Genomic DNA, 24,977 nt, shown 5'->3' on the forward strand with positions numbered 1-24,977 from the left:
TCAAATGAACTGGATCTACACATGACTTTATGGTAAAAATGGGCCAATCCAGAAGGATGGTGGATGCTGTCTTTGAGTGGAAAAGTAGGAAAAGTGGGAAACAGGAGAAGGCAGATGTGAACAGAGGGCAAGAAAAAGCAAGAGCTAGAAGGCAAGAGATAGTTAAAGGAACACGTGAGTGCTCAAGGAAATGCTTTATGAGGGAGGCGAAACAAAAAGAAAGTTAAGCCCGTTGTCAATTTCTCAACAGAGATGAATGTGCGTGTCATTCTTAGTTAACACTAAATAAACAGGTCAGGAAACGAGACACTCCTTAGGTTATTTGAACAATCTTTTTTCCCCACATTTCCGATAAGACCTAGTAAATATTTTAGCTGTGTAGAGCTGACTTGGCCTTAAAAAATGACTTTCAAACTATGCACTTCTTTTGTGCACGGAGTGGAAATGTTACCTAAGAGTTCGCTGCTTGGCAAACACAGACTTGCTCAGTGAAGGGAGTGTATGAGATACCGGAAAGGAGGCTGCTGTGTAAACTGTGAAAGACACCAACAAACCAACCCAAAGAAATCCATCTATTCTAAAACCACAGGATCCATTAAACCAAGCTACCTTCAATAAGGAGGAAATAGATTTTCTATAGAAACCTTATTTGAGAAGATGGGTGTATTTGTTTAGTTAGATCCGATTGTCATGTCTTTCCAGGATTAAAACGATAAATGGCCACCAGGGCCTAACGTAACTGCAGTCATGGCAATGGGCATCTGTATCCATCACAAGTATGCCACTAGCTAGAGCATGGTCCTCTTTAAAGAAAGATGCTAACACGCATTTGCTTAGCAAGAACAATAAGATGGTCTCGCAGATTTATAATGGTAATTAAAGCTTTGATTTTTAAAAAAGGTGATAACCCCAAAGGTATTTCATTGAAAAGCACGCAATAATCACAAACCTTCAGTAGCACACCGGGAATCAGGTACATTACAAGATGTTCCCCATTGTGCTCCTGTTGCCCTCACACCTGCTTTTGTGCCCTTTTCTCAGGCTCTTTGCTCTGCTTAGAACACATTCTCCCGCCCCCCCCAATTTCTGCTGCCCAAATCCTTCTAGTAGTTCAAGTCCAAACTCTAACCCTCTCCCCATAAAGCCTTTCCTGATGCTCAAAAAGCATAAATCACTTTGCTCTTTTAAACTTTATCCAGAACTGAAGATTCTGAAAAACTGATTCTATCCGGGCACTTACTCTTCACCTTGGATCACGGTGACCCGTCACGTTCCACCACGAGACACTAAGCAGCTGGAGATCCAGCATTATCTCGGGCTCACTTGCAAACGCCTAGCATTGCTCCCTCACGGAAGCACCAACAGTATTCACTGAGATAAAGGGGGGGTGGGGTGCTGGGTCTTCCACGAGTTTTCACAGTACGAGTGGCATGTGGGTCTGTACTAACCTCTCCCTATTTTTTACTTTATTCTTCTGATGTCATTTTGCAAATGGCAAATTTACCCAACTTTACATGGAGAGAAGGGTGGTTTCAGTTGTTTCCCTAAAGCCTAAGCAGACACACTTAGAGAAGAATAGAGTGAAGATGCTTTAATAATCTTACAATAGACACTGCACACCCTTTTTTCTTTGATTAAATGGAGAAGTAGTATAGGAGAATTTTCTATCCAACTTTAGTGTTATTTTCTCATACTTTCAAGTCTGGCTATTTCTTCTAAACAAGTTGACTGAAGCAATATGAGGTGGGAATACAGAAATGCAGGGAAGTAGGTGGGCCACTGTGTTGAAAAGAGAAGTCCAATCAAATCCTGTTTAGCAAGGCGAGACCAGGACAAAGACACAGGTGTTTAGCTTAAAGCTGTTTAAACTTCCATGGCAGACAAAACACAATGGTGAATCAGGCTGGTCTCAAAAAAGAAACCTGCATCACAAAAATCTGTCTTTATGGCCACAGTTTGCACATACCCTGGGGCAGCCTTCAGGCACCTCACCCAGAGGCCTGGCCATGTACACAACAGGCTGGGGTCTTTCTTCACATTTGTATGTGATGTATTAGGAGAAAATCATTCGTCCTATTCTAAAATTGAGTGAGAATCTCCACAGCCCTCTTTCTCAGAGACCTATGACTGCCAATGCACTCCTACTCACCCAGTAACTGAACCTGTCTATAATACTTGAACTTCTTTAAAACCTTGGATGGTGCCTCAAAAGGCATCATATCCTCGTTGGATATGCCCAACGAGGCAGCAAGAGAACAACTTTACCAAAAAACCTCTCTCTGTGCCCCATGATAAGAGCCCACACCTGCATAGCACTTGCTGGTGCCAGACACTGTTCCAAACACTTAATACATAACAACTCGTGGGAGTACTCACTCCAGCCCCATGAGGAGGCATCATTAATCATCACACTCACTTCACAGATGAGGAAACTAAGGCTTGGAGAGGTGTAATTGTTGGCTTGAGGCCACTCAGCTGAAAAGTGACAAAGCCAAACTTGTAGTTGCTCTGGGCTCTTCACTGCTATACCATGTTACAGAAAGATTTCAAAAGAATTTCCTAAACTTCTCCGGGCAAAAATCAGGCTGTCATGTTAAAGATGTATGTGAACTGCTTCCCCCTTTCTCCCATCTGAAATTCTCTGCGACGCAGCCAGCTCACATTCACCTCTTCCTTGATCTTCCGACGATAATTAAGAGTTGACTTACGAGCCTCTCTTCCCAGGACCAGACTGACTAAAAAGAGGGGATGGCATCTTCTCAGAGCTCAAACTATGGTTCAGAGCCAGGCACACACCACCATCCCCGACAAATTTCTGCCAGAAACAGGAGAGTTGGGACCCAACGGTTGGAAGACAGTGGGCAGTGGGGGTGCGGCAGTAGACGCCCGCCCCCCAGCAGTGGCTGGCAGCCCCTGGGAGACACGGGGACTCTCCTGCAGAGCACAGAAGGGTGATCCCCCACTGCAGGCAGGGGTTGCGCTCGCCTCTCTGCTTTTTCAAATCAGGCTTCCCAGGCACAATGCAGGCCTCACTCTGGTCTGTCCTGGGGGAGTGATGGGGATGGCAACCTGCAGATCTGCGGGAGCTTCTCTGACTGTGGGAGTTGGTGAAGCCACTGGAACCAACAGCAATGAAACAGGTGCAGCCAAATGGCTGGAAGGGGAATCTGGGAACGGGCTCCAGAGCCCAGGGCCTCACCTGTAAGATGACCTCTTAGCACTGGAGAGAAAGTCCTCGGCACTGGCTCTTTCTGTACCTCTCTGAGGCTGGTCATAGAAGCCTACCTTACTCACCTCTCCAGCTTCAGTTCTAAGGGAAGCATCTGAACGCTGTCCAGGTAGACAGGAGAGGAGCCTAGGTGAAGTCGGCCACAAGGAATGAAACAGGGCCAAGAGCGGGCCTGGGCGGAATGGCAGGCAAAGACTCCACACCAACCTCTCTTTTCCCAAGAATTCCTCCTCTTCCTTGGAACAAACCTCCTATCTGGTGATGCGCCCACACACTGCCTCAACCTCCACGTAGCTCTTATTTAATTTCCAGCCGCCTTGCTAGCTGCTTACATACCCATCTCTCTGTCACTTGGTTATAAGCTTCCGGGAGGATGGGTCCCTATCATCCTCATTTTGATTTCTCCCAGGGCACCAACCTTCCTCCCTTGCTCTACACAGAGCATACATTCGGGAGAGGGTGGAAATGATTACAAAATTGACTCTAGGCACTTCCCTGGTGGTGCAGTGGTTAAGAATCCGCCTGCCAACGCAGGGGACGTGGGTTCGAGCCCTGGTCCGGGAAGATCCCACATGCTGCGGAGCAACTAAGCCAGTGCGCCACAACTACTGAGCCTGCGCTCTAGGGCCTGCAAGCCACAACTACTGAGCCCGTGTGCCACAACTACTGGAGACCTCGCGCCTAGAGCCTGTGCTCCACAACAAGAGAAGCCACTGCAAAGAGAAGCCCGCGCACCGCAACTAACAGTAGCCCCTGCTCGCCGCAACTAAAAAAAGCCCGTGCGCAGCAATGAAAACCCAACACAGCCAAAATAAATAATTTAAAAAAAAAACTGACTCTAACGTGAGAAAGTTATCATCCACTTTCCACTTCAATTGATTACCTTGTTTAACCCTCATGACAATCTCCTGAGGAGCTATCACATTCCCGACGTGCAGCTGAAGCGGCATGAGGCCTGGGCAGCTCGAACCACTTGCTTAGGGCACACCACTGGCAGCTGCAGGACCTGAACCCAGACTGGAGCTGCAGTGTCTGTTCTTAGCCACTAACAGTTTAGACCGCCTCTCTGTGCCCTGGAACCACGTGGATATAAATGACAATAGAGGTTTTTTGCAGGGAAGAAACAAAAGAGAGCTCTTCAGCCTCCAGGCTTTCGCCCTCGTGGTTCCCTCTGCTTGGAAAGCCCTTCTTCCCCTTTCTCTTCCTGCAAACACCAACTTGTCTTCTCAAGAGCTGTCCCTCGAAGTCCCTTGTGGTTCCCCCGGGTGTTTAAAGACCCTCTGTCGGGCTCTTACGCATACTGTCCTTTGCTGTATTGCACCAGGTAATAACCTGCTGGTTTTCTCCTCAACCTCCTGCTCTAGTATATGAGCTCTCTGAGGGCAAGGGCTGTCTCTTCGCAACACTCCACGTGGAAGTATTCAACAACTATTGGCTGTATCAGTTTATGTAGCTGAGCCCTAGGAAATCAGTGTCATGAACCATAAAGACCTTTTAGTAATGAATGATCATTTCTATTAAGCTGAACAATTTTTATGCAGTAATCTCAGTATAGAGATTTTAAAGATACATATATGCAGTACTGAGCTGATAGAGGAACTGGCAGAAACCTGATTAGATTTTAGCCTTGTCCTGTGGATTCTAAATCTCTAAGGAAGAATACCAACCTAAAGACAACAAATCAATCAAAACCAAGTAGAGTGCCAACAACATCTTGACTGACACCTGTGCTGGGTTCCATGCAAGGTATAAAAACTGAATTGTTCTTATTGGCTATACAGTATATATTAATAAGCATCAAACAGGCCTCTAAAGTCTAAAAAAGACCTACTCATGATGATAATTTTCTTTCCAGGTGTGCAGTATAAGTAAACATTTCATTCGGCATACAACCCTCCCAGTTCTTAACTGAAAATGGCTCTAGCTAGTTTTAGATTTGTGCTGAATTAGGAAAAACTTTCAGTAATTCTGTATCGCTTTATAGCTCATTAGTTCAGTGTTTAGTAATTCAGACTTCTAAAGATTATTTAGAATTTAAGCGAACAGAATTTCATACTAATCAGAGATGAAATGGATGGGTGAAAGGAGGAAAAGAAAAACTAGGAGGAAAAACCCCTGAAAATGTCATGAGAGAATCCAGTTCTGCACAGACTATCTTCAGTTCCTAAAGGTCCTTACACCTATTTAGTGCAGGAACTGTAAATATATCAGTTTGCCTAAAAACTCCATTTTTTTTTTTCCTACAAAGATATCCCTTCTTCATCTCCATGACTTGAAAGCTTAAACTTTTACATCTCTGGCTAATTCACAGTCCTCATAGAGACAAAAATTATACAGCATGATTCAATGTAATCCATGGTGTTGAAAGAGCAGCTTATATCTGAAGAGTTTATGATGTAAACAACTTTACATTTTGATTCACTTAAGAAGTATTCATCATTTAGTTAAAAATATTTTTTCTTTTCATATTTTCCTGTTTTAAAGGCAAGAAAAACCTTGACAGACTAGAAGCAGTAACCAGTTTCTTCCTAATGGAAAAATCAGACTGCTCGACAGAGACCCCTGCACCTCATCGAGCACTCCCACACCTGCCCGTTTTCCAGCAGGAGTGGTGTTTTCTCAGATGGTTGGTCAGATCCTGCTGAGAAGAAGGCCCTTAGCCAGCAGGAGGTGGCTAAGGATTTGCACAAAGCCTGGACCGGGCTCCTGGACATGCCAGCCCTTGGAGACCAGGTGGATTTTCTATTACAAGCCAGAGAGGGGATCAAACAGAACAAACCTGCAATGAGTTAGAGTGGGGGCGGGGTGCAGAGAAAGAAAAGACGTAGATGGTATCACGGAACATCATAAGCACAAAACAGACCCCTAGCACCCCCATGGTTTTGATCCTAAGCTGAACCCAAGTGCTCTTCCTGGGACTCCTAACTCACTCACTGCCCTACCTACTCCATGTAGGGAAAATGTCTACTAATGTCCTTCTAGAGATACACCCTGGACGATACGGTTTGGGGCGTGAAATCAGCCACTGCAGAGTTTTCACACTCTTTAACTAGTAAGGCATGCTATCTTCATGCAAGTCATGTCCTTATTCTCTCCGTTTTGTACACCTTTTTTCTGTAACGCAGGTCACATTTTAATATAGTTTTAGAAACACTTCCGAATATAACTATCACTTTAATCAGGAAAAATACCTGAAACATGTATGTTAATTGGCCATTAGTACATTATTTAAAAGAATTTTTTTTTTTTGAATCCTTGGTTTACTTCATTGGGTTTATAAAGGTATAAACCTACTGATTTTTCCATTTGAGTATTTTGTACTAAATGTAGTTTCCCCAGTAAACCTGTTGACAAAAATCATGTTTTAAATAGGGAAAAAATGAAAGATGCCTTTTCTAAGCATCTTAGGCAAAGAAAGTCATGGATGTTAATTTCATTCTCTTACGTGGACTTAGTCAAAGACACCAGGCAGCATGAAGAGTTAATGAAAGCTATGACTAGAGTATGGCTAATCAACTAGATAGTGTGATGGCTAGTCTCTTAATAGAGTAAAAAAAAAAAAAAAAGGATTTGCTAATTTGATTTCAGACAGTGGAATTATGCAAATAGAGATGTTAGCTATAACCACAACTAAACCTTGTTCAGCATCTTGTCTTAGTTTATCTTATCTTAGTATAAAATAATTCCCTGCTTCTTTCCACTTACAGGCCACTAGCTCTCTTTCTTATTAATTTCTCTACCCCAGCCCTCTCTACTCATTTTCCTAACAACTCCTTATTATAAGTGACAATGCATATCTTTAACTTTGATGGTTTCATTTCCTTTGGAAGCTCTTAAATGCACAAGGCTTCAAAGTGCCATTCTTACAGGAATCTCATCTCTCTGTTTTCTTCCTCCTTGAAGGGCCATAAATTGAAAGCTCCTCCCCAAAGCGTCTCCATCATCATTCATGGTCTCCTTGTGCTCTTAGCTACCTATGCTCAGATCCTCAGAGCCTGAACTCCCTTGTACACAACTACTTGTATACAAGATGAGTTCCCCTTTATAAATGTCCAGAATCCAGTCCTTTATGCCTGGATTGACTTATTCAGGTCCTGATGGTCCTGTCCTAACTTTTGCTGCTTGAAATCCACCTTGTGCAGGGCAGCTAAAATCATTCTCCTCACATGTTGTTTTGCTCATGTCACTAACTTCCTCAGAACTCTGAAACAGCTTCCACTTGTGTGTTGTATAACACCTGATTAGTGCTTTTAGGATTCTTTAATAGTCAGCACCCCTTATCTAATTGTCCTCCTCTCCCGCCATGACTCAGCTGTGCTCTACACCACTGCAAAGCAGAACATTGTGAGGCTTAGATTACACACGCCCGAGGGTGGTGCAAAATGCAGAAGGGGTTTGAGTACATTTTTGTACACACATTTGTAAGATTCCTCAAAAGGGGATGAAACCCCGGAGTCTGAATCTGACATCAGGGGGTCTTGTCCAGCGTCTCCAGCCTCCTACTTTCCTAGTATTTTTATTCTTTTCTACAAACCAACAGCATTAATTTTCAGGAATTTCAGAGCAGCTCCACGACTGCCCTCCCCAGATTTACCAACTTTCTGGGTCACTGTTCCTGGTGGTAGGATGAGGGTGAGAGGGAAGCGCTTGCCCATGAAAAGAGCCTTGTTTTCAGGTTTTACTGGCAATGGGAGTCATTAGGGAACATCCACACAGAACACTAGATGATTAACAAGGCTATGAAACTGAAAGAAAGATCTACTCCAGCAAGCCACAAGGACAATAGTGCCCACAGATAATGAGCACCGGCGATATTCACTGCCTTTAAGCGGGTTTTCTTTCTCTTCAGGCTGTTGAGTCATCAGATATGCTATTCTTCCCCCACCTGGCAAAATCTCCGTTTGCCTCTGTGACAAATCATGCCTTTGCTTCCCTTTAAAATGTTGCTGAAGACTAAAATTCCTTATGAAATCACTCCAGACCAATTCCACCTGGCATCAGACACGCCCGTTATACCAAGAACCCCTCTTTATTCACGCCGTCTAATTTTTCTCCCTTTTCTCATTACTGGGCATTTCTTTAGGGCCAGCACTATTATACATACATGTTCACGCAGAAACCGTTTATGGGAGGGATGCTTGAGACTTGTTTTGTTTTCTTTCTTTTGTTGGCTTACGCCTTCTACTTCCCTGGAAATATCTTTAAGGTCTTATTACTGGGCACCGAACACAGTGGAGGCCCTGTAACGATTATAAATATAGCAACTGTAATTTAAAGAAAACTTTTAAACAATAAAGTTTAGTGACTGAACTTTAACGCCACACAATTAATGCATTATTGAAGACTCCAAAGCAAAAAAAAAAGGGAAAAACCTTTAAATAAGCTCTTCTTCCCCTTGTTTTCATTTATGGAATTATTGACTGCTCACTTTAGAACCACATTTTAATCATTCCAACAGTGACTCGAAAGTTATTCTGATTTAGTGAGGAGTAAGAAGAATAGCATAATTTTGAAAAGTGCTTTCACTGTCAAGTTTATCCACTAACATTAAAAAAAAAACCAGGGGGCTTCCCTGGTGGCGCAATGGTTGAGAATCTGCCTGCCAACGCAGGGGACACGGGTTCGAGCCCTGGTCTGGGAAGATCCCACATGCCGCGGAGCAACTGGGCCCGTGAGCCACAACTACTGAGCCTGCGCGTCTGGAGCCCGTGCTCCGCAACAAGAGAGGCCGCGATAGTGAGAGGCCCGCGCACCGCGATGAAGAGTGGCCCCCGCTTGCCGCAACTAGAGAAAGCCCTCGCACAGAAACGAAGACCCAACACAGCCAAAAAAAAAAAAAAAAAAAGAATAATAAGTAAACCAAATGACATTCAAAATATTAAAAAAAAAAAATAAACCAAAACCCAAAATATTACTACAATATGTGGCCAAGTAAAAAGTCTTTGGACCTGTTTCATGAACAATTTATTTCTTTTTAATACCTATAAGACTGACCATTTAGACATTTTAATCTTCTTCAAAACCTGTATGGAACGGGGGCAGAGGGCTAACAGTTGACTGAATGTATTACTTTGTGCTATTATTTAAAGACTTCTATGAGTACAAGTTACCTCCCACCAACTCGAAGCTTGTGTGTGGTGTGCGTGGGCAGAGGGGCACGGGGTCAGGCTCACGCTTCCTCTCCCTCTTCAGGGCTAGTGCAGGTGTAAGCGTGTGAGCATCTAACAATGCCTCTGACTTGATCAACATTGACTGGTATGTCAGGCGTGCTTCAAAACCGTTTTGATTTTGGCTCGATGTTCCTCACTACAAGCCTGTCCCTAACAGTTTGCACGGTAGGTCATTTCCCCTTTCAGTCCACCATCTTCTGATTGCAGACAAGTCTAGAGTTGGAAGAGTAAAACATCAGTGGTGTTTCACTGAGTGATTTACTCACGGAGTAGTTTCTATACGAGGCATCGTTGGTAGAGTTATGTGAAGTCAAGGTTCAAAAACAGGCAAAGGAGGTGAATTCACAGGATGGCAGAGACCCAGACCGGGGCTTTCTGTGACTGCCTGGTCCAGTTTTTCCCACTTCCTCACTCCCATTGCATTGGTGAGAAAAAAGAAACCTGAACGATTACTTGTTCAATATGTCAGAAATAAATCACCCATATTCTGGGAATGAACGACACGTTTTGCTGACCTGATTTAGGGGCATTAGAGCATCAGACACACAAGGTCCCAGACCTGCCTCTGCTCCTCACCCACCACTTCCAGTCTATCAATTTCTGCTCGTTTTATCCCCTGCTCCTCTACCACCCCAGCCTTCGACTGGGTCTCTGTCATCTCCACAGACCAGGCCTCCAGCCTTGGCCCCATTTAAATCCATCTCAAAGGCAGATGGTTTCCTGATCAAATTCCTTCAAAGACTCCCCAAGGCCAGCAGTGGAAAACCCAGCTCCCAAACCCTCACCACCCTCGTCTCCCATCGTATCTCAACGTAGCAAACTTCAGCGTGCCTGAGAGTAACCTGGGAGGTTTGCGAAATGCAGACCTCTGGGCCTCGGCCAAAGAAGAGTTAATTCAGCAGCAGGGGGAGGACCAGGAATTTCTCAGCAGCCCTCGGGGATCTGCCCTCGGGGAGGATGGGGGCACGCCTGGGGAGTGCTGCCCTCCAGACCCACTGCTTGCAGGAACTCACCCCACGCGTTTTCACTCCACTCTGGCCTCCCAGGATGTTCCTTTGGTCTGGAGCACCCTTGCCACCGTCTGCTTCCTGCCTCATCTCCACGGCTCAGGCTCAGCCCCACTCCCTTAAGCCCCACGCGCGTTTGGTGTTCCTCTTCCACTATGCATGCTCACAGGTTTCCCTCAGCATTTACCATACTATGTTGACAGTATCTGTTTACGTTTGTCTCCTGCACAAGGTTTGTGGCTGTTGAATGAATACTGTCTGTTAAAGGAAAACAGTGGCAAATGAAGTATATGACTAAATAATTCTGCTTCCAGACAGATCTTCCTTTAGGAACCGAGAGAGGATGTGGGTTAAAGAAAAAAAAAAAAAAAAAAATCCTACCCCAATTCTCACAATCCAGTGGAGGTTAAAGCCTTGGGCTCCGATGGTTATGCTGGCTGGGATCCTCCTTTGATAGGTCGTCTACTTGTTTTGTGACCTTTCTATACCTCAGTTTCCTACCTACTCACAGAGTTGCCATGGGGATTAGATGAGATGACAGATGACAAGCTCACAGCACAGGTCCAGGCACCAGGTAACCACTCAAGACATGTCTGTCTGCACGTGGCTAAAAGGTAGCGCCCCAACTGCTATCCTCAGAGCAAAAGGGGAAGGACGCTTGCACTGATGCATGATATACACGGGGGAACCGTTTAGAGTGTCTACACTGCTTCCATATCTGGAAACACCGCCAAAAAATTCACTAACTGCTAAACAGCTACCTTTGGTGTTTCTGTATCCAAAGGCTGCTAATGAGATTCCTGCTACCGTCAAAAATCATCTTATATACCCAATCCAAAAATGGTTAGAAGACCTAAATAGACATTTCTCCAAAGAAGATATACAGATTGCCAACAGACACATGAAAGAATGCTCAACATCATTAATCATTAGAGAAATGCAACTCAAAACTACAAAATGAGGGCTTCCCTGGTGGCGCAGTGGTTGAGAATCTGCCTGCCAATGCAGGGGACACGGGTTCGAGCCCTGGTCTGGGAGGGTCCTACATGTCGCGGAGCGACTAGGCCCATGAGCCACAATTACTGAGCCTGCGCGTCTGGAGCCTGTGCTCCGCAACAAGAGAGGCCACGATAGTGAGAGGCCCGCGCACCGCGATGAAGAGTGGCCCCCACTTGCCGCAACTAGAGAAAGCCCTCGCACAGAAACAAAGACCCAACACAGCCATAAATAAATAAATTAATTAATTTAAAAAAAAAAAAAAAACTACAAAATGAGATATCATCTCACACCGGTCAGAATGGCCATCATCAAAAAATCTACAAACAATAAATGCTGGAGAGGGTGTGGAGAAAAGGGAACCCTCTTGCACTGTTGGTGGGAATGTAAATTGATACAGCCACTATGGAGAACAGTCTGGAGGTTCCTTAAAAAACTAAAAATAGAACTACCATACGACCCAGCAATCCCACTACTGGGCATATACCCTGAGAAAACCATAATTCAAAGAGTCATGTACCACAATGTTCATTGCAGCTCTATTTACAATAGCCAGGACATGGAAGCAACCTAAGTGTCCATCAACAGATGAATGGAAGAAGAAGATGTGGCACATATATACAATGGAATATTACTCAGCCATAAAAAGGAACGAAACTGAGGTATTTGTAGTGAGGTGGATGGATCTAGAGTCTGTCATACAGAGTGAAGTAAGTCAGAAAGAGAAAAACAAATACCGTATGCTAACACATATATATGGAATCTAAGGAAAAAAAAAAAGGTCATGAAGAACCTAGGGGTAAGACAGGAATAAAGACACAGACCTACTAGAGAATGGACTTGAAGATATGGGGAGGAGGAAGGGTAAGCTGTGACAAAGTGAGAGAGTGGCATGGACATATACACACTACCAAACGTAAAATAGCTAGCTAGTGGGAAGCAGCCGCATAGCACAGGGAGATCAGCTCTGTGCTTTGTGACCACCTAGAGGGGTGGGATAGGGAGGGTGGGAGGGAGACGCAAGAGGGAAGAGATACGGGAACATATGTGTATGTACAACTGATTCACTTTGTTATAAAGCAGAAACTAACACACCATTGTAAAGCAATTATACTCCAATAAAGATGTTAAAAAAAAAATAAAAATAAAAACCTACTTTTTTCATACAACATATTAATAACTTTCCATGCAATAAATAGTCATCTGCAATCTTATCAATAGATGACTATAATTTTATTGCATGGGCTAGATCATAACTTATTAAGCTGATTTTCTACTAATAGGGCATTTGGGCTGTTTTGAAAATTTTGTATTACAATCTTCCAACACATTTTTCAATTATTCAGTTGAATTGCGCAAAGTAGAATGTATTAAAGGCTATGTACATTTTTAAGACGTTATGACCAGGCCTTGTTATAAATAAATGAATTATAAAATGAAAAAAGAAAAATCATCTTATAGACTCTATGCAGAAATCTTAATTTAAATTAAAAAATGTGATTTAAATGAAAATAATTTAAGTATTTTAACAGTTTAATATTTTTTAAAGAAAGCACAGTTATCTGCCCTTCCGCATTATAAAATTCTTCTGTACTTTACGTTCTTCCCTTACTTTACATTCCTATTGTTAGGGGTGACATCTCATATTTGAAGAGACATTTTATTAAGCTTCCTTAACTGAGTCCGGGCCTGCTGTGCATCTTGAGAGTGGTCACAAGAGACTAACAGGGGTTAGGCAAAGGAAAGGGGCCTGGCAGAGAGGGCATTCCAGGCAGAGGGAGCTACTTGTGCAAAGAGCACGGGAAACGGTCTGCAACAAACCACCCAGGCTGGATTACGTGCTTCCAGGTGGGCCCTCCAGCCTGCAGCCCCACCTCACTCCCAGCTCCTGCCCTGCTGCACAGGAACCCGCCAGCGTATCTGGTCTTAACAACACGTTTCGGTTCTTATTCATCTCTGTATTCCTAGGGCCTAGTGCCATGTTTGGACAGGGCTGGCACTAAATAAATGTTTGCCAAATGATGTTTCTTTAGCCTAATAATTTCAGATAGTGATATTTTGTTCCCGTGCGTTACCAAGAAAGAAACAGGCCAACAGATCTATCTTGCTCGCTGAGTATGTCCCTTGAGCACAAATCTTAGAAAGCGTAATTTCACAAATTCAAGAATGGACATTCTGATACCTGAATTGCATTGTCATAAGGCAACAGATTCCCAAGCACTTAATGTGAGGACTGCTTTATTGGTACTTCTTAAAAAACAGCTGTGTCTAGTATCACGTACATGGAATTCCTCTTTCGTGGCAGGGCTCCTAGATGTCATTGTTCCTCAGGGTTACCGTCTGAGCTCTTTACATACAGTACAAATCTTTCTGAGTTCCAGGCCCACGGCCCCTTTTGTCTTTTGGGCATCTCAAAATTTAAGAAGTCAAAAATCCAAACTCATCTTCCTCTTTAAACCTGTACCTTCCTCCCTGGTCCCTTGTTTCAATAAAGAGGACCAGCATCCTTCTAGCTGTCCAGGCCAGAAACCCGAGTCACTGTCTCTTCTGGGTTCACCACACCATCAACCAAGTCCTACTGGGTCTGCCTGGGAGGCTCTCGCCCATACATTCACTTCTTCCCACCTCCACTGCCACTGCTTAGCTCACCCCATGGGCTCTTACCTAGATTCCTGGTCAGCCGATTACTACTTAATCTGTCTCCAGTTTTATTGCCTGCCCCTTCCACTTCCCAATCTCTATACCACCTGCAAACAGACTGATCTTTCTAATACTTGATCATGTAATTCTTCTGCCTGAAACTATCAATAGGTCTCCTCTGTCTTCGGGATAACGTCTGAATTCCTTATAGGTCAGTGAGCCCCTGCTTACTTCTCCACCTCATCTCTCAACAACCGCCACCTAGCACCCTCTTTTCCAGCCATACCAAACATTTTACAGCCTCCCAAATACACAAGTGCCACTGTCCTCTGCACCACCCTCCACCTTCTTCTGGAAAACATCTACCCATCCTTTGGTTCCCAGATTGATACCACCTGCAGAATCTCACCTCCAGCCCCAGCCTATGATTAAGCTCCTCCTGTGTGCTACCTAAACTCACAGCAAGGTGCCTATCATCCAATAGGTAACTGCTTTTTCAATCTGTACCAACCAGATGCTATGACAGAAAGGACTAGGTCCTAATCATAATTTTACATTTACATAGTACGTAATCGGTGAGTGACTGGAATTAATATTTCACTGAGATAAGAAGCAAACCTTATAAAATGGGCTGTCTTTTCTGGGAATCCAGGCCAGGCTGTTAACTAATTTGTTAACAGATGACAGATAAGGGCTAAAGGTACCACACTGTCAGGGCATTTGCATCTTTGCAAGGTAGCCTGTCAGTCCATAAGCTCAACTGATTCTGAAATCACTGGGATGAGTCGGAGGGGGTGTGAACAAGTGACTAGGGCTGGTGGAAGGTGGGTGGAGCCCCATCATCTGACACCCCACCATCCTCGCTCTTGAACCCTAAACTTTAGCTTCTATGGGATATTTCCTCAACAAGTTTTGACTAAGAGGCTCCCCCTATGAATCTCAGACCTTTCCCCTAATAGACGGAAGTATACGTATGAAATCTTGAAATCCTAATTCCAAAAAGCTCCCTCACCAATGTAAAAAAAAAAGAAAGAAATGAAACTGAGAGGGACACTTAGACCAAGCAACTGAGCTCAAAATTTGATTGACTTGATACTGTAAAATTTAGCAAAAAATTTTACCTCATTTAAAAGTTTTTAGATGCTAACAAAAAATATAACAAAATGATTTGTTAATCTCTGGCATAATGGATCAGTTTTAAAATACTAGAAAGTAAATTAAAAATTAATTGTATTGTACTTGGCTTGAATAAGTTTCTTTTGGCGCACAGGGAAATCCTAAGATTTGACTTCAAAGAGCTGTACTATTTTTGAGGCAATCTGGATTCCTTACACATTAATTAAATTTCTGATAAAGCAGCTTATTCTGAATTGAGCATATTATACAAATAAATGTGAAACACCAACTGAAACAGAAGGGCAAAATTATTAAAAGCTGATTTGGTTGTATTCCCAAGAGGCCACTGGACTGAAGCTGAGTGACTTACATAAATACCTTTGGCATTTGTTGGATCCTGTTCCTAAACACAATGTTCATATTTCATCTATAATAAGAAAAGCATCTCAAAGATTTGCAAGGCACTAGTCTTGCAAGCGTCCAGTTTGGTGTCTTGAGTAAAGTGAGATTGGTAGAGTCAGCTTAATCCATGACGGAAAGTTGTGAGCTGGGTGCTCGGGCCGTCTGGCAGCTGCCGCTCCCAGGTGCCGCCCCGCTAGGTTAGCACGCGCACAGAACGCTGCCACTGGCCCCAAAACAGCTTCTCCGGGGCGAAGCCCAAGTTCCTATGGAGCACACGGGATGGAACTTGAACCCAATCACACCTTCGCCTTTCCGGAAAACAGTTCAGCAGGGTGGTTTCCATTACAACGAAGCTGTACTAAAAAGTAACTGCTGCCTTAAGGCTCCACATTGACTGAATCAGGAAAGTGTCCTATTTCACAGCTAAATGAGATGGAATCTGCCGAAATTTGTACTGTCTGGGGCAAGCTCAGATTTCTGCAGTTAAAACCAGGCCAACGTGTGTCCCCCAAGCCTAGGCTATCATCACCCTGGACTGTTTTTTCCCTCCAGCCTTCACAGCCGGTTTCCACCCAGCAGGTCTCTGCAGAATTGACTATTACCTCACGTGCCACTCACACCACTTAAGGCACCTTCTCCTTGCCCTCCCAGTTCAAAGTGGAGAGCCACGCCTACACGATTCAGGGTTTAAAGAGGAATGCTTCTAATGGCCCTAGAGCCTGGATACCTGTGTGGTCCTCCCATCATGGTGGCCCAAGACTGAGTTTCATTAAATCTGTATTGCTTGGACCTACCTGTGAATCATTAAAACTCAGGCTCACCTCAATGCCTCAGGGTTTCTGAATGGGCCTGGCCCTGGGAGGGCTGGAGGAAGAATTTTTTTTAAGAAAGATATTTAGAAATGAGATGGCCTAAGAATGTTTTATAAGGTGCTCATGATACAATGTGTTCCCATGTCATGGGTTAATGACCTGTTAAGCCACCATGTCACATAACATCAGAGCTGAAGGAGAAGAGCAGGGCAAGGGCTTTCTCTGTGCTTCCCAGTTCGGCCTCTGGACTAGCATTATATAGCCAAGCTCTGCCCCCTGCTTAGGGGCAGGACAGGGCTGACGCCTAGGTTATCTTTGTGGTTTCAGCTGCTCTCTCCACACACCCACAGAATTCTCAGTGACTGCTCGGCCCCTTAAGAAGTCCTGGGCCCCGTGATAGGAAGAAGCATGTCTTTCTTTCAACAGCCTGGAGAAGAACGTGAGGAAATTAGAGCGGGTGCCTCACTTGCTCCCATGGGAAATGGGCAACCTTTGGTTAAAAACGACAAACGTGTATTTAAAACTCTGATGTGCAATACAGAAACCACAACACACGTAAAGGATAATGGTGACCGACGCTAATATATCCAAACAATATGACAATATATTGACAATATATTGAGTCCACACCGACTGAGGCTGGGAAAGGGGTGAGTCTGGACACACACGTCTGCACACAGGCGGTCAAGCCTGGTGGACTTAACTCCGTTCCTTTTGCTTAGCCCTATTTCTGCTCCCCAAGCCTTCCTTCCCTTCCTGCTTCCGTATTTACCTCCATCTCAGGCTGGCTTCTTGGTCTTCTATCAACCTTCACTTTTGGGAATGGTACTTGTAGGATCAACACATTTTCTAAAACATTAACTAGACGTAGGGATTTACAGGTTCAAGTCCCATGACACCCATTCTTTCACTCAACCCTTAAAACAACCCTCCTGTGAAGAAAAAGGCAAATATCAGTCCCTACACACAGAAGCTTTTCTGCACCTCAAGGCCTGAGTGTTTTAACCAAGCCTCTGGAATCTGCTCATAGGCTGGTGAGAGCAGGTGGAAAAGGCGACAGGCAGCAAAGGCAGATATGGAAGAACACAGGAGACACAACTGAAAAAAAATAACTAATGCTCTTCTCAGCCATAAATTCCCACATTTCAGGTGATGTGCCCCTCAAATTTCTTTACTTATTTAACAGTCTCTTCATTAAAATGACTTATGAGGCATTACAAGGAATCTACCTTCCTATGAAAAATCACTTATGCTAATCATAGTTGAAAATTAACCAGAGCCCCAGTAGAAGAAACAACAAAATTCATGGAAAAGGTAACCTAAAATTGTTTTTAAAGATGTGATATAGCCACTAATATTACAGAAAAGAAAGATAAAATATAAACTATAATATCGATTTTCAAAAGAGAAAGAGAAACCTTTTGTCCAACAGAATTTAAGAACCTCAAATGCCTTGCCCTTTACAATAACTTGGCAGATAGAGCTTCTTCCCAAAATTGGTGGTAATAAGTTTAATTTGGATCCATAATGTGCACTGGCTCATGGTTGACTTTGCGCTTTAATAGGTGTGAATGCAGTCAAGTAATCTTGTGAGGGACTGTTCCACTGAATGTTATTATTTGAGCTAAAGAAAAATGACCAAAAAAAACGGCTGGACAAGAAAACCTTTCAAAAGGAAATAGACAGGGCTTCCCTGGTGGCGCAGTGGTTAAGAATCTGCCTGCCAATGCAGGGGACACGGGTTCGAGCCCTGGTCCAGGAAGATCCCACATGCCGCGGAGCAACTAAGCCCGTGCGCCACAGCTACTGAGCCTGCGGTCTAGAGCCCGTGAGCCACAACTACTGAGCCCACGAGCCACAACTACTGAGCCCGCATGCCACAACTACTGAGCCCATGCACCTAGAGCCCATGCTCCGCAACAGGAGAAGCCACCGCAATGAGAAGCCTGCGCACCGCAACGAGGAGCAACCCCTGCACGCCGCAACAAGAGAAAGCCCGCACGCAGCAACCAAGACCCAATGCAGCCAAAAATAAAAATAAATAAATTAAAAAAAAAAAAAAGGAAATAGACAGCTGAATATTCAGCAAACTTAGATTTTTTTTAAAAGACAATAAGCTCTTATGTTCTGCCTTATCACAAATTTTGGTGATGTCAACTAAGTAGGATACACCAATGTTATTGTAGTTAGTAAAAGTTGACTTCCTGGAAATTTCTTATAGGACACTCACAGGTATCACTGGACCAGCTCATGAAGAATGGAATTAACAGTTTGGCTTAACCAGAAGCTGTTATTCCCTGGCTATGCTTTAGTTTTGACACTTTAATGATGTTGACCTAATTAGGGAAAAGGGCATCTCTAACACATACTTTTGCATTTTCTGCATGTCCTTGACTATTGCCAGATTACAGGGTGATGAACTGTGAGAGCTAGGTTTCCTGCCGGAGAACTGCGGTTTAAAAATGTCTGACAAAATGGAATTAGAAACACTGGCAGTGTACGTACCCAAAGTAGTGAGGATGTGATTCACTCATTCATCAAATATTTACTAGAGCTCTTATGAAAGTGCCCTGATCTAAACTAGCTGCTGGTAATACAAAAGTGAGCCCAGCTGCCTTCAGGGCCTGGTTCTCCAATCTAAGCTGGAGAAAGAGATATTACACAAACCTACTGAAATACAATGACGATTTAGACTAACGGGGGGGATTTGGACTGAGGGGGTGGGGTCGGAGGGGTAGGGGGTAGGGAAACCCTCTGTGAAGAAGAGGCTCTATGTCTAAACCAGAGTGGGGAGCAGCCCGAGGGGCTGGCCAGGGGAGCCCGGCCTGGGTACCAGCCAGAGGGAGGGATGAGCAAAGACTTCCCTGAAGGAAAGCTGTAGTGGCTGAGTCATTCTGGGCATGGAGGAAAGGGGGAGAGTGGCATGAAATTGTAATGTACCTTTTTAAAAGAGAAGGATGGGAAACATATTTTTCCTGTAGGATTAAAAAAAAAAACTGTCAGTTTAATATGTAAGTCCAAAATCGGCAAACAGGGAATCCAATCTCTGGTTCTGCAAACGGACAGAGCAAGCTCACCAGATCCCTTGATGCTGAGGTCCTCCACGTGCTATCTGGCTGCTTCCATCCCCCTGTACAGCTACACCTGTGACAAGCACAGCAGGGCTGGGCAGGGGACATGACAGCACATTCCCTGTCTAGTGCTGCCGTTACCACCTGAAGTGGCACTAATGGTTGGTGAGAGGTTGGGAGCAGACAGCTCCACCCCACTGGCCAGCCCGACCCACCACTGACACTTCACAGTGGTCCTGGGGGATTCCCAGCCCATCACCCGACTAGCTGCAGTGAGGCTGGCCACAGAGCTAGTGAGTAAGGGTCACTATCCCATTCCGCTCTATCCTCCCTTCTTAGTTTTCTTTCTTCTAATCTGATAACAACGAAGCTAGTATAAACAAATACCTGTGGTTCTCAGATGCTTTAGGCCAGAGCTCTCCCATCCTTTTCACCACACCTCTTCCACCCTTTACCATAACTACTCCTTCTAAGGCCCAGGTTCTACAAAGCTCTTCCTCTGTCTACACCCCTCCCTAAATTATCTATTCGTTTCCATGGAAGTGTGGTTCTCCAAGGGTCACTTAAATGCCTCAACCAAATGCCTCACCTTAAAATCCCTCCTTAAAATATTTTTCTCAAGAGTCATTTGAACATCTCTCTTAAGGAATTACTGGAGACAAGAGTTAGTGGAGTAAAAAATGACCAAATGAGAAAAATGACCGAAATGACAGGGACAATGGGGTGACCTTGGGCAGAGCCTCAGTCTCTGCCTCTGAAAGTGAGGCGCTTGAAATGTTCAGAGTTGCTCCCCTTTCTCTTGCACATTCCTTAAAAAACAAGGTGGAGACAGTTTCTCAATTCCATGTGATGATTTTTACCCTCAGGGCCAAGACAAGAGGAGAACAAAACATTTTTAAAAAATCTTATAAACATAAAATCATATAAACTTTTGGAATTAGAACAGACACCTAAAGAAAGGTTATAGGAGCTGGCAAATTATTAGCATCCCTTTAAAGTTTTAACTCTTTTTTTTCTTTAATTTTTATAAAGTTTTAACTCTTTAAGTGCTAGCCTGCTAGGAAACTTTCAGTGACTACTGATTCTATTGCATTATTTCTACCATCTACTACCTCTTCTCTGTCATCCTCGTATTCCCTGATCTATAAGAATTAAACAGGGGTCCATAATAAGCCTTCAGAAATAAGCCTCCTGTGTTTACTGGAAAGATACACCACTCCGTCTTCAATGAAGTAAAGGAAAGATCCACAGATCTACCATGTTTTCCTGAATCTTTGGGCCGAAGATGGTTGGTTCCATGTCTCCTGATTTCCCTGAGGAGCCATTTGCAGAGAAGGTTATTATTTTCCCTCAAAGCTAGGCTTTGTTTCCAGATAAAATAAGGTGATGGTACAAAAGCAGATCCATTTCCCTGGGATTTCAGAAACAAACAAAAATCTCTGTAGCATAAAAAATAACAGTGATACAATAATAATTAACACTATCAGGGAGGCAATCTGAAGTGGTCAATAACAATTAACAGATCATCTCCCTTTGTTGCTAATGTTGAACTAGTGATTTCAACAGTGGCCACTGCTAGGAGTCTTACTTTCTAGTTCTTATTCTGCCATCACTGGGGCAGGGGAAGGGGAAGAGTGTCTTTACGTTCTTAAACTTTTGATATTTTTAAAAGCAAAAACCATTAATAACAACTGCTAGAAGGGCCAGGAAGGACTGAGCAAGTTGCAAAACTCTGTATCTGAAGTAGTCATTAAAGCAAGGAATCTGGAAAGAGACTAAACCAGTGAAAGTGAAATATAAAAGGTTAATCGAGCATTAAAAATTTTTTTTGCCTGTCGTGTCATCAAAACAGTATTTTTTTCCTTGTGGTAAGAACACTTAACATGAGATCTACCCTGTTAAAACGTTAAGCGCACACTACAGTATTGTTAACTACAGGCACAATGTTGTAGAGAGCTCTAGAACGATTCATCTTGCTTAACTGCAGCTTTATACCTTGGAACAGCAACTTCCAATTTCTCCCTCCCTTCAGCCCCTGGCAACCACCATTTTACTGTTTCTATGCATTTGACCATTATAGATCTCGCCTATAAGTGGAATCATGCAATATAGTTGTCCTGTGACTGGCTTATGTCACTAAGCATAATGAACTGAGCATTTTTTAAACAGCTAAGCGAAATCTTTATGAAGGAGTTAACTAGCTAGAAGTACAAGCTCTTAAGTTAAATGTCTGTTAATTATAAACTATTATAACACACTACTCCCAAACTACATAATACCACCCCAAAAGACTTTTGACAGAGAGACTGTGGTTAGAACTCGGATAAGAGTTTTACGATACCGGTAAAATCAGAGATCTTTGCATCACAGCTTTTCATTACGTATGTTCCTCCAATTTAATCATAAAAGTCAATAATTAAAGCAAGCATAAGAAAGTTATTTGCTAGAATGTCCCGCATAGGTTTATCTTCCACCTGCCAAGACTGAATTACCTCTAGTATTATCACTAGGTGAAAACAAAAGGGAAGAATCCAAGAGCGCATTTCAAATTAGAGACTAGGGCCTAACGAAAAGTATATCAATTAGCTCTAAAAGTTATCAGAGGGCCACGGAAGCTGGCAAGGTTAGATGTGCCAAGTATCCTATCTACAAGCAGAGTAAAAAGCAAGTAGATGCAATGCTTGGTGATCAGAGAAAACCATGATCTAAAATAAAAGATGGTCAGCAGATAAGAGAGGAGAGACCGTTCTTGAAAGTTTGCACCAATTATCAAGCAATATTGACTTTAAAATTGGGTTAGTTTGGGATAAAGATGGAAATCTTGAACACTTTAATATCATATATATCTAAAAATAATACAAAACCAAGACCGCCTCCATTTTCCAATTAGTGTTTCAGACACTCAGAAGTAAACAGCAGCCATAAAATAGGGGCATTTTTTAAAAAAAGAATTTCAGAAGTCTAGAAGTATTAAGTTGAACAATATGAAATCGCCATTTTTTGTACATCGAAAAGTTTGAACATCAGAATTTTCACATGGTTCCACCAAAGAAAAGGGAGGGCTCATTAATTTAATGGTAAGACTAAAAACCTGAAGACATGCTAAGAGTTCGTGGTTTCACAAGGTTTACTTCAATGCGAGAAGAGTACTGAAGCAGGAAAAGGATTTTTAATATTCTATGATAAACGTTATGTCTCAAATCACACAAAACTAGGGCCAGTCAGTACCTGCTCAAATGAGCCTAAGAATACAATTTTCCATGTATAACCGTCCCACTTTCCTTTTTGACTAACATATGACATCCAACCCTAGTAAAATTCTATTCCCAGTTGGTTTCTCCATGCCCTGGTTGGATGCCTGAACCTGGCTATCATGGGTAGAACTTCAGGGGCGCGCCCACATACACCTCACTTCTCCATCTACTATTCACCACTTGGTCTTACTCACTCCAGCCCTCCTCTGCCGCTCTTTCTTTCAACCTTGGCACACTGACAATCCCCTCTGTCTTTGTCAGGCTCTCCCCACCCCCTTCCTTCCAATATACCAGTGATCTAGGCTTTCTTGCATAGAATGGGGGGATTCTGCTGAGCCTCAGTCACTCTGCCTTTCCCATGTAGGTAAGCTTTGCTCTTTAAAGAATGTCTGCTGGATGTTGTCACGTAACTTGACATTTCTGCCTTATCTGAATCCTGGTGAGTTTCTCATAACCAATCTCACCTATAAGGCATCCATAAACAGAATTTGAGTGTTATAAATTCGGACAATTTTCTAAGGGAGAGTTGTACACACCTCCAACTTTCATATTAGAATAGAGGGAAGGTAGGTTTCCATGTGGATGGTATTTTCTTTCCGGCACACGAAAGCACTGTGCTCCCTCTGGAAGTATTTCAGGGGTACTTTTTTTTAAAAAAAAGGAACTTTCTGGACTCTGGGAAATGTACACAGGCTCTGAGTCAACTCCATCACGTTCAGTATTAGGGAAGTAATTTATATGAGGAAGGGAACCGCAATGTGCCTTCGACATTGTTTGAGGGCGGAAAGTTTCAGAAGAGTGCAGGTACATTTCTGACTCATTCTATTGGGCTTAATCATTTTCCACCTTTGATTCCGGCAGTTGTAGAACCTATGTGGTGATGTCACCAAAGGACTGACAAACATATTATTTGATATTCCACTGTTGCGAAGGGCCCGGGCAGAACCACCCATCCTGTGCGTACGTACCTTGAATTTGCTATTTCCACTTTGGTTCTCGCCATGGCGGCTGCCCTTTGTGCGCCTTCGATCGCTCTGTCCACCTTCTCCCTAGTTTTTGTATTTCTTATTGGTATAAGCTGCTTTCTTATTCCACGGACCAGAATATTATTTTTGTATTTTCCCTCTTCCTTGGAGCCGTCGGGAAACACGGTGCAGCCGTACCCGTGCCTCTTGTTATTTGCCCACTCGCCTTCATACTTCATGCCGTTGGAGCGCTCGCTGATGCCGAAGCCGGTGCGCTTGTCGTTCTTCCACTCGCCCATGTAGGTTTCCGTGGTGGTGGCGTCCACGTGGTCTTCCACCGGGCAGAAATCACAATCTACGTCGCCGAAGCTGATGGTGGAGTTGCCGTCGCTGGAGCTGATTCGGCTCATGGCCGCGTCGCTGCGGACCGAGCTGCGCTTGCTGGAGATGGAGGACTTGGATTCGGACTTGCGCAGTTTCATGCTTCCCAAGAGGGAGCCCCGGCGGAAGAGACCGCCCTTCTTCTTGCCCGCGAGCTCGGCGTCGGCATGGAAGTTGAGTACGAAGCCCCCGCGGCTGCCGGCCGGGCTGTCGGCGGCGGCCGCGGCGTCGTGGAGCACGCTGCCGTTGCTCTGCTCGCTGCGCAGCGAGGCCAGCGACGTGCGCAGCGGCGAGCGGATCACCGTGGCCATGCCGTAGGGCACGCTCTGGCGCACGCCGTAGCCGTGCCGCATGCCGCCGGCCCACTGGCCCTGGTAGGTACCTTCGAGAGACCGCAAGAGAGCACAGCGTGAGTCTGGGGCCGAGGGGGCGCTGGCGCCTGCGAGCGCGGGGCGCGCACAGCGAGAGCCCTGCGCGCAGGCCCGGCGGCCCAAGGTCCAATCCCGCACATTGCCAAGTCAACTCTTAGGGATGCTTTTAAAATTCCATTTGTGAATCCCGTCCCTGAGATGTTGTGCCTAGACCTTTTCTGTAATTGTATATAGGCTTTTTGTATACAGCTGTGGTGGCTAAAAAGCGTGCACTGTTTACCTTTGGGAAAGCTGAGATAAGGCCAGAGGAAAACTTCCACACTTAACATTATGGAATTCATCTCAGAGCAAAGGTGTGCTTGACAGTGTCCACTAAAACTTTGTTGACACCAGATCACTTTGTCAATGAATATTATGCCTTCTCAGGAATAGGATAATCTCTAATCGAAAGCATTTGTTTTCAGTAAGTTCTTCTATTACATAAATTAGCAAAGACGTTTAAAAATTAATCTGGAGCAGCTTTTTAACTAACCTTAGGAGGAACTGAATGTTAAGATTAGGGA

General features: G+C 44.0%; 1 protein-coding gene across 1 annotated transcript in view; it reads right to left on the minus strand.

Annotated features, from left to right (window-relative positions):
• The window catches only part of JPH1 (junctophilin 1), a 77,500-nt gene that overhangs the window by 48,079 nt on the left and 4,444 nt on the right, over positions 1–24,977 (minus strand). The window contains exon 2 of the mRNA XM_068525827.1: positions 23,666–24,425. Within this exon, the coding sequence (XP_068381928.1) occupies positions 23,666–24,425 (760 nt within the window). The remainder of the gene's footprint in view (positions 1–23,665; positions 24,426–24,977) is intronic.

This window comes from Eschrichtius robustus, chromosome 17 (assembly GCF_028021215.1).
Source record: "Eschrichtius robustus isolate mEscRob2 chromosome 17, mEscRob2.pri, whole genome shotgun sequence".
Taxonomy (NCBI): Eukaryota; Metazoa; Chordata; class Mammalia; order Artiodactyla; family Eschrichtiidae; genus Eschrichtius; species Eschrichtius robustus.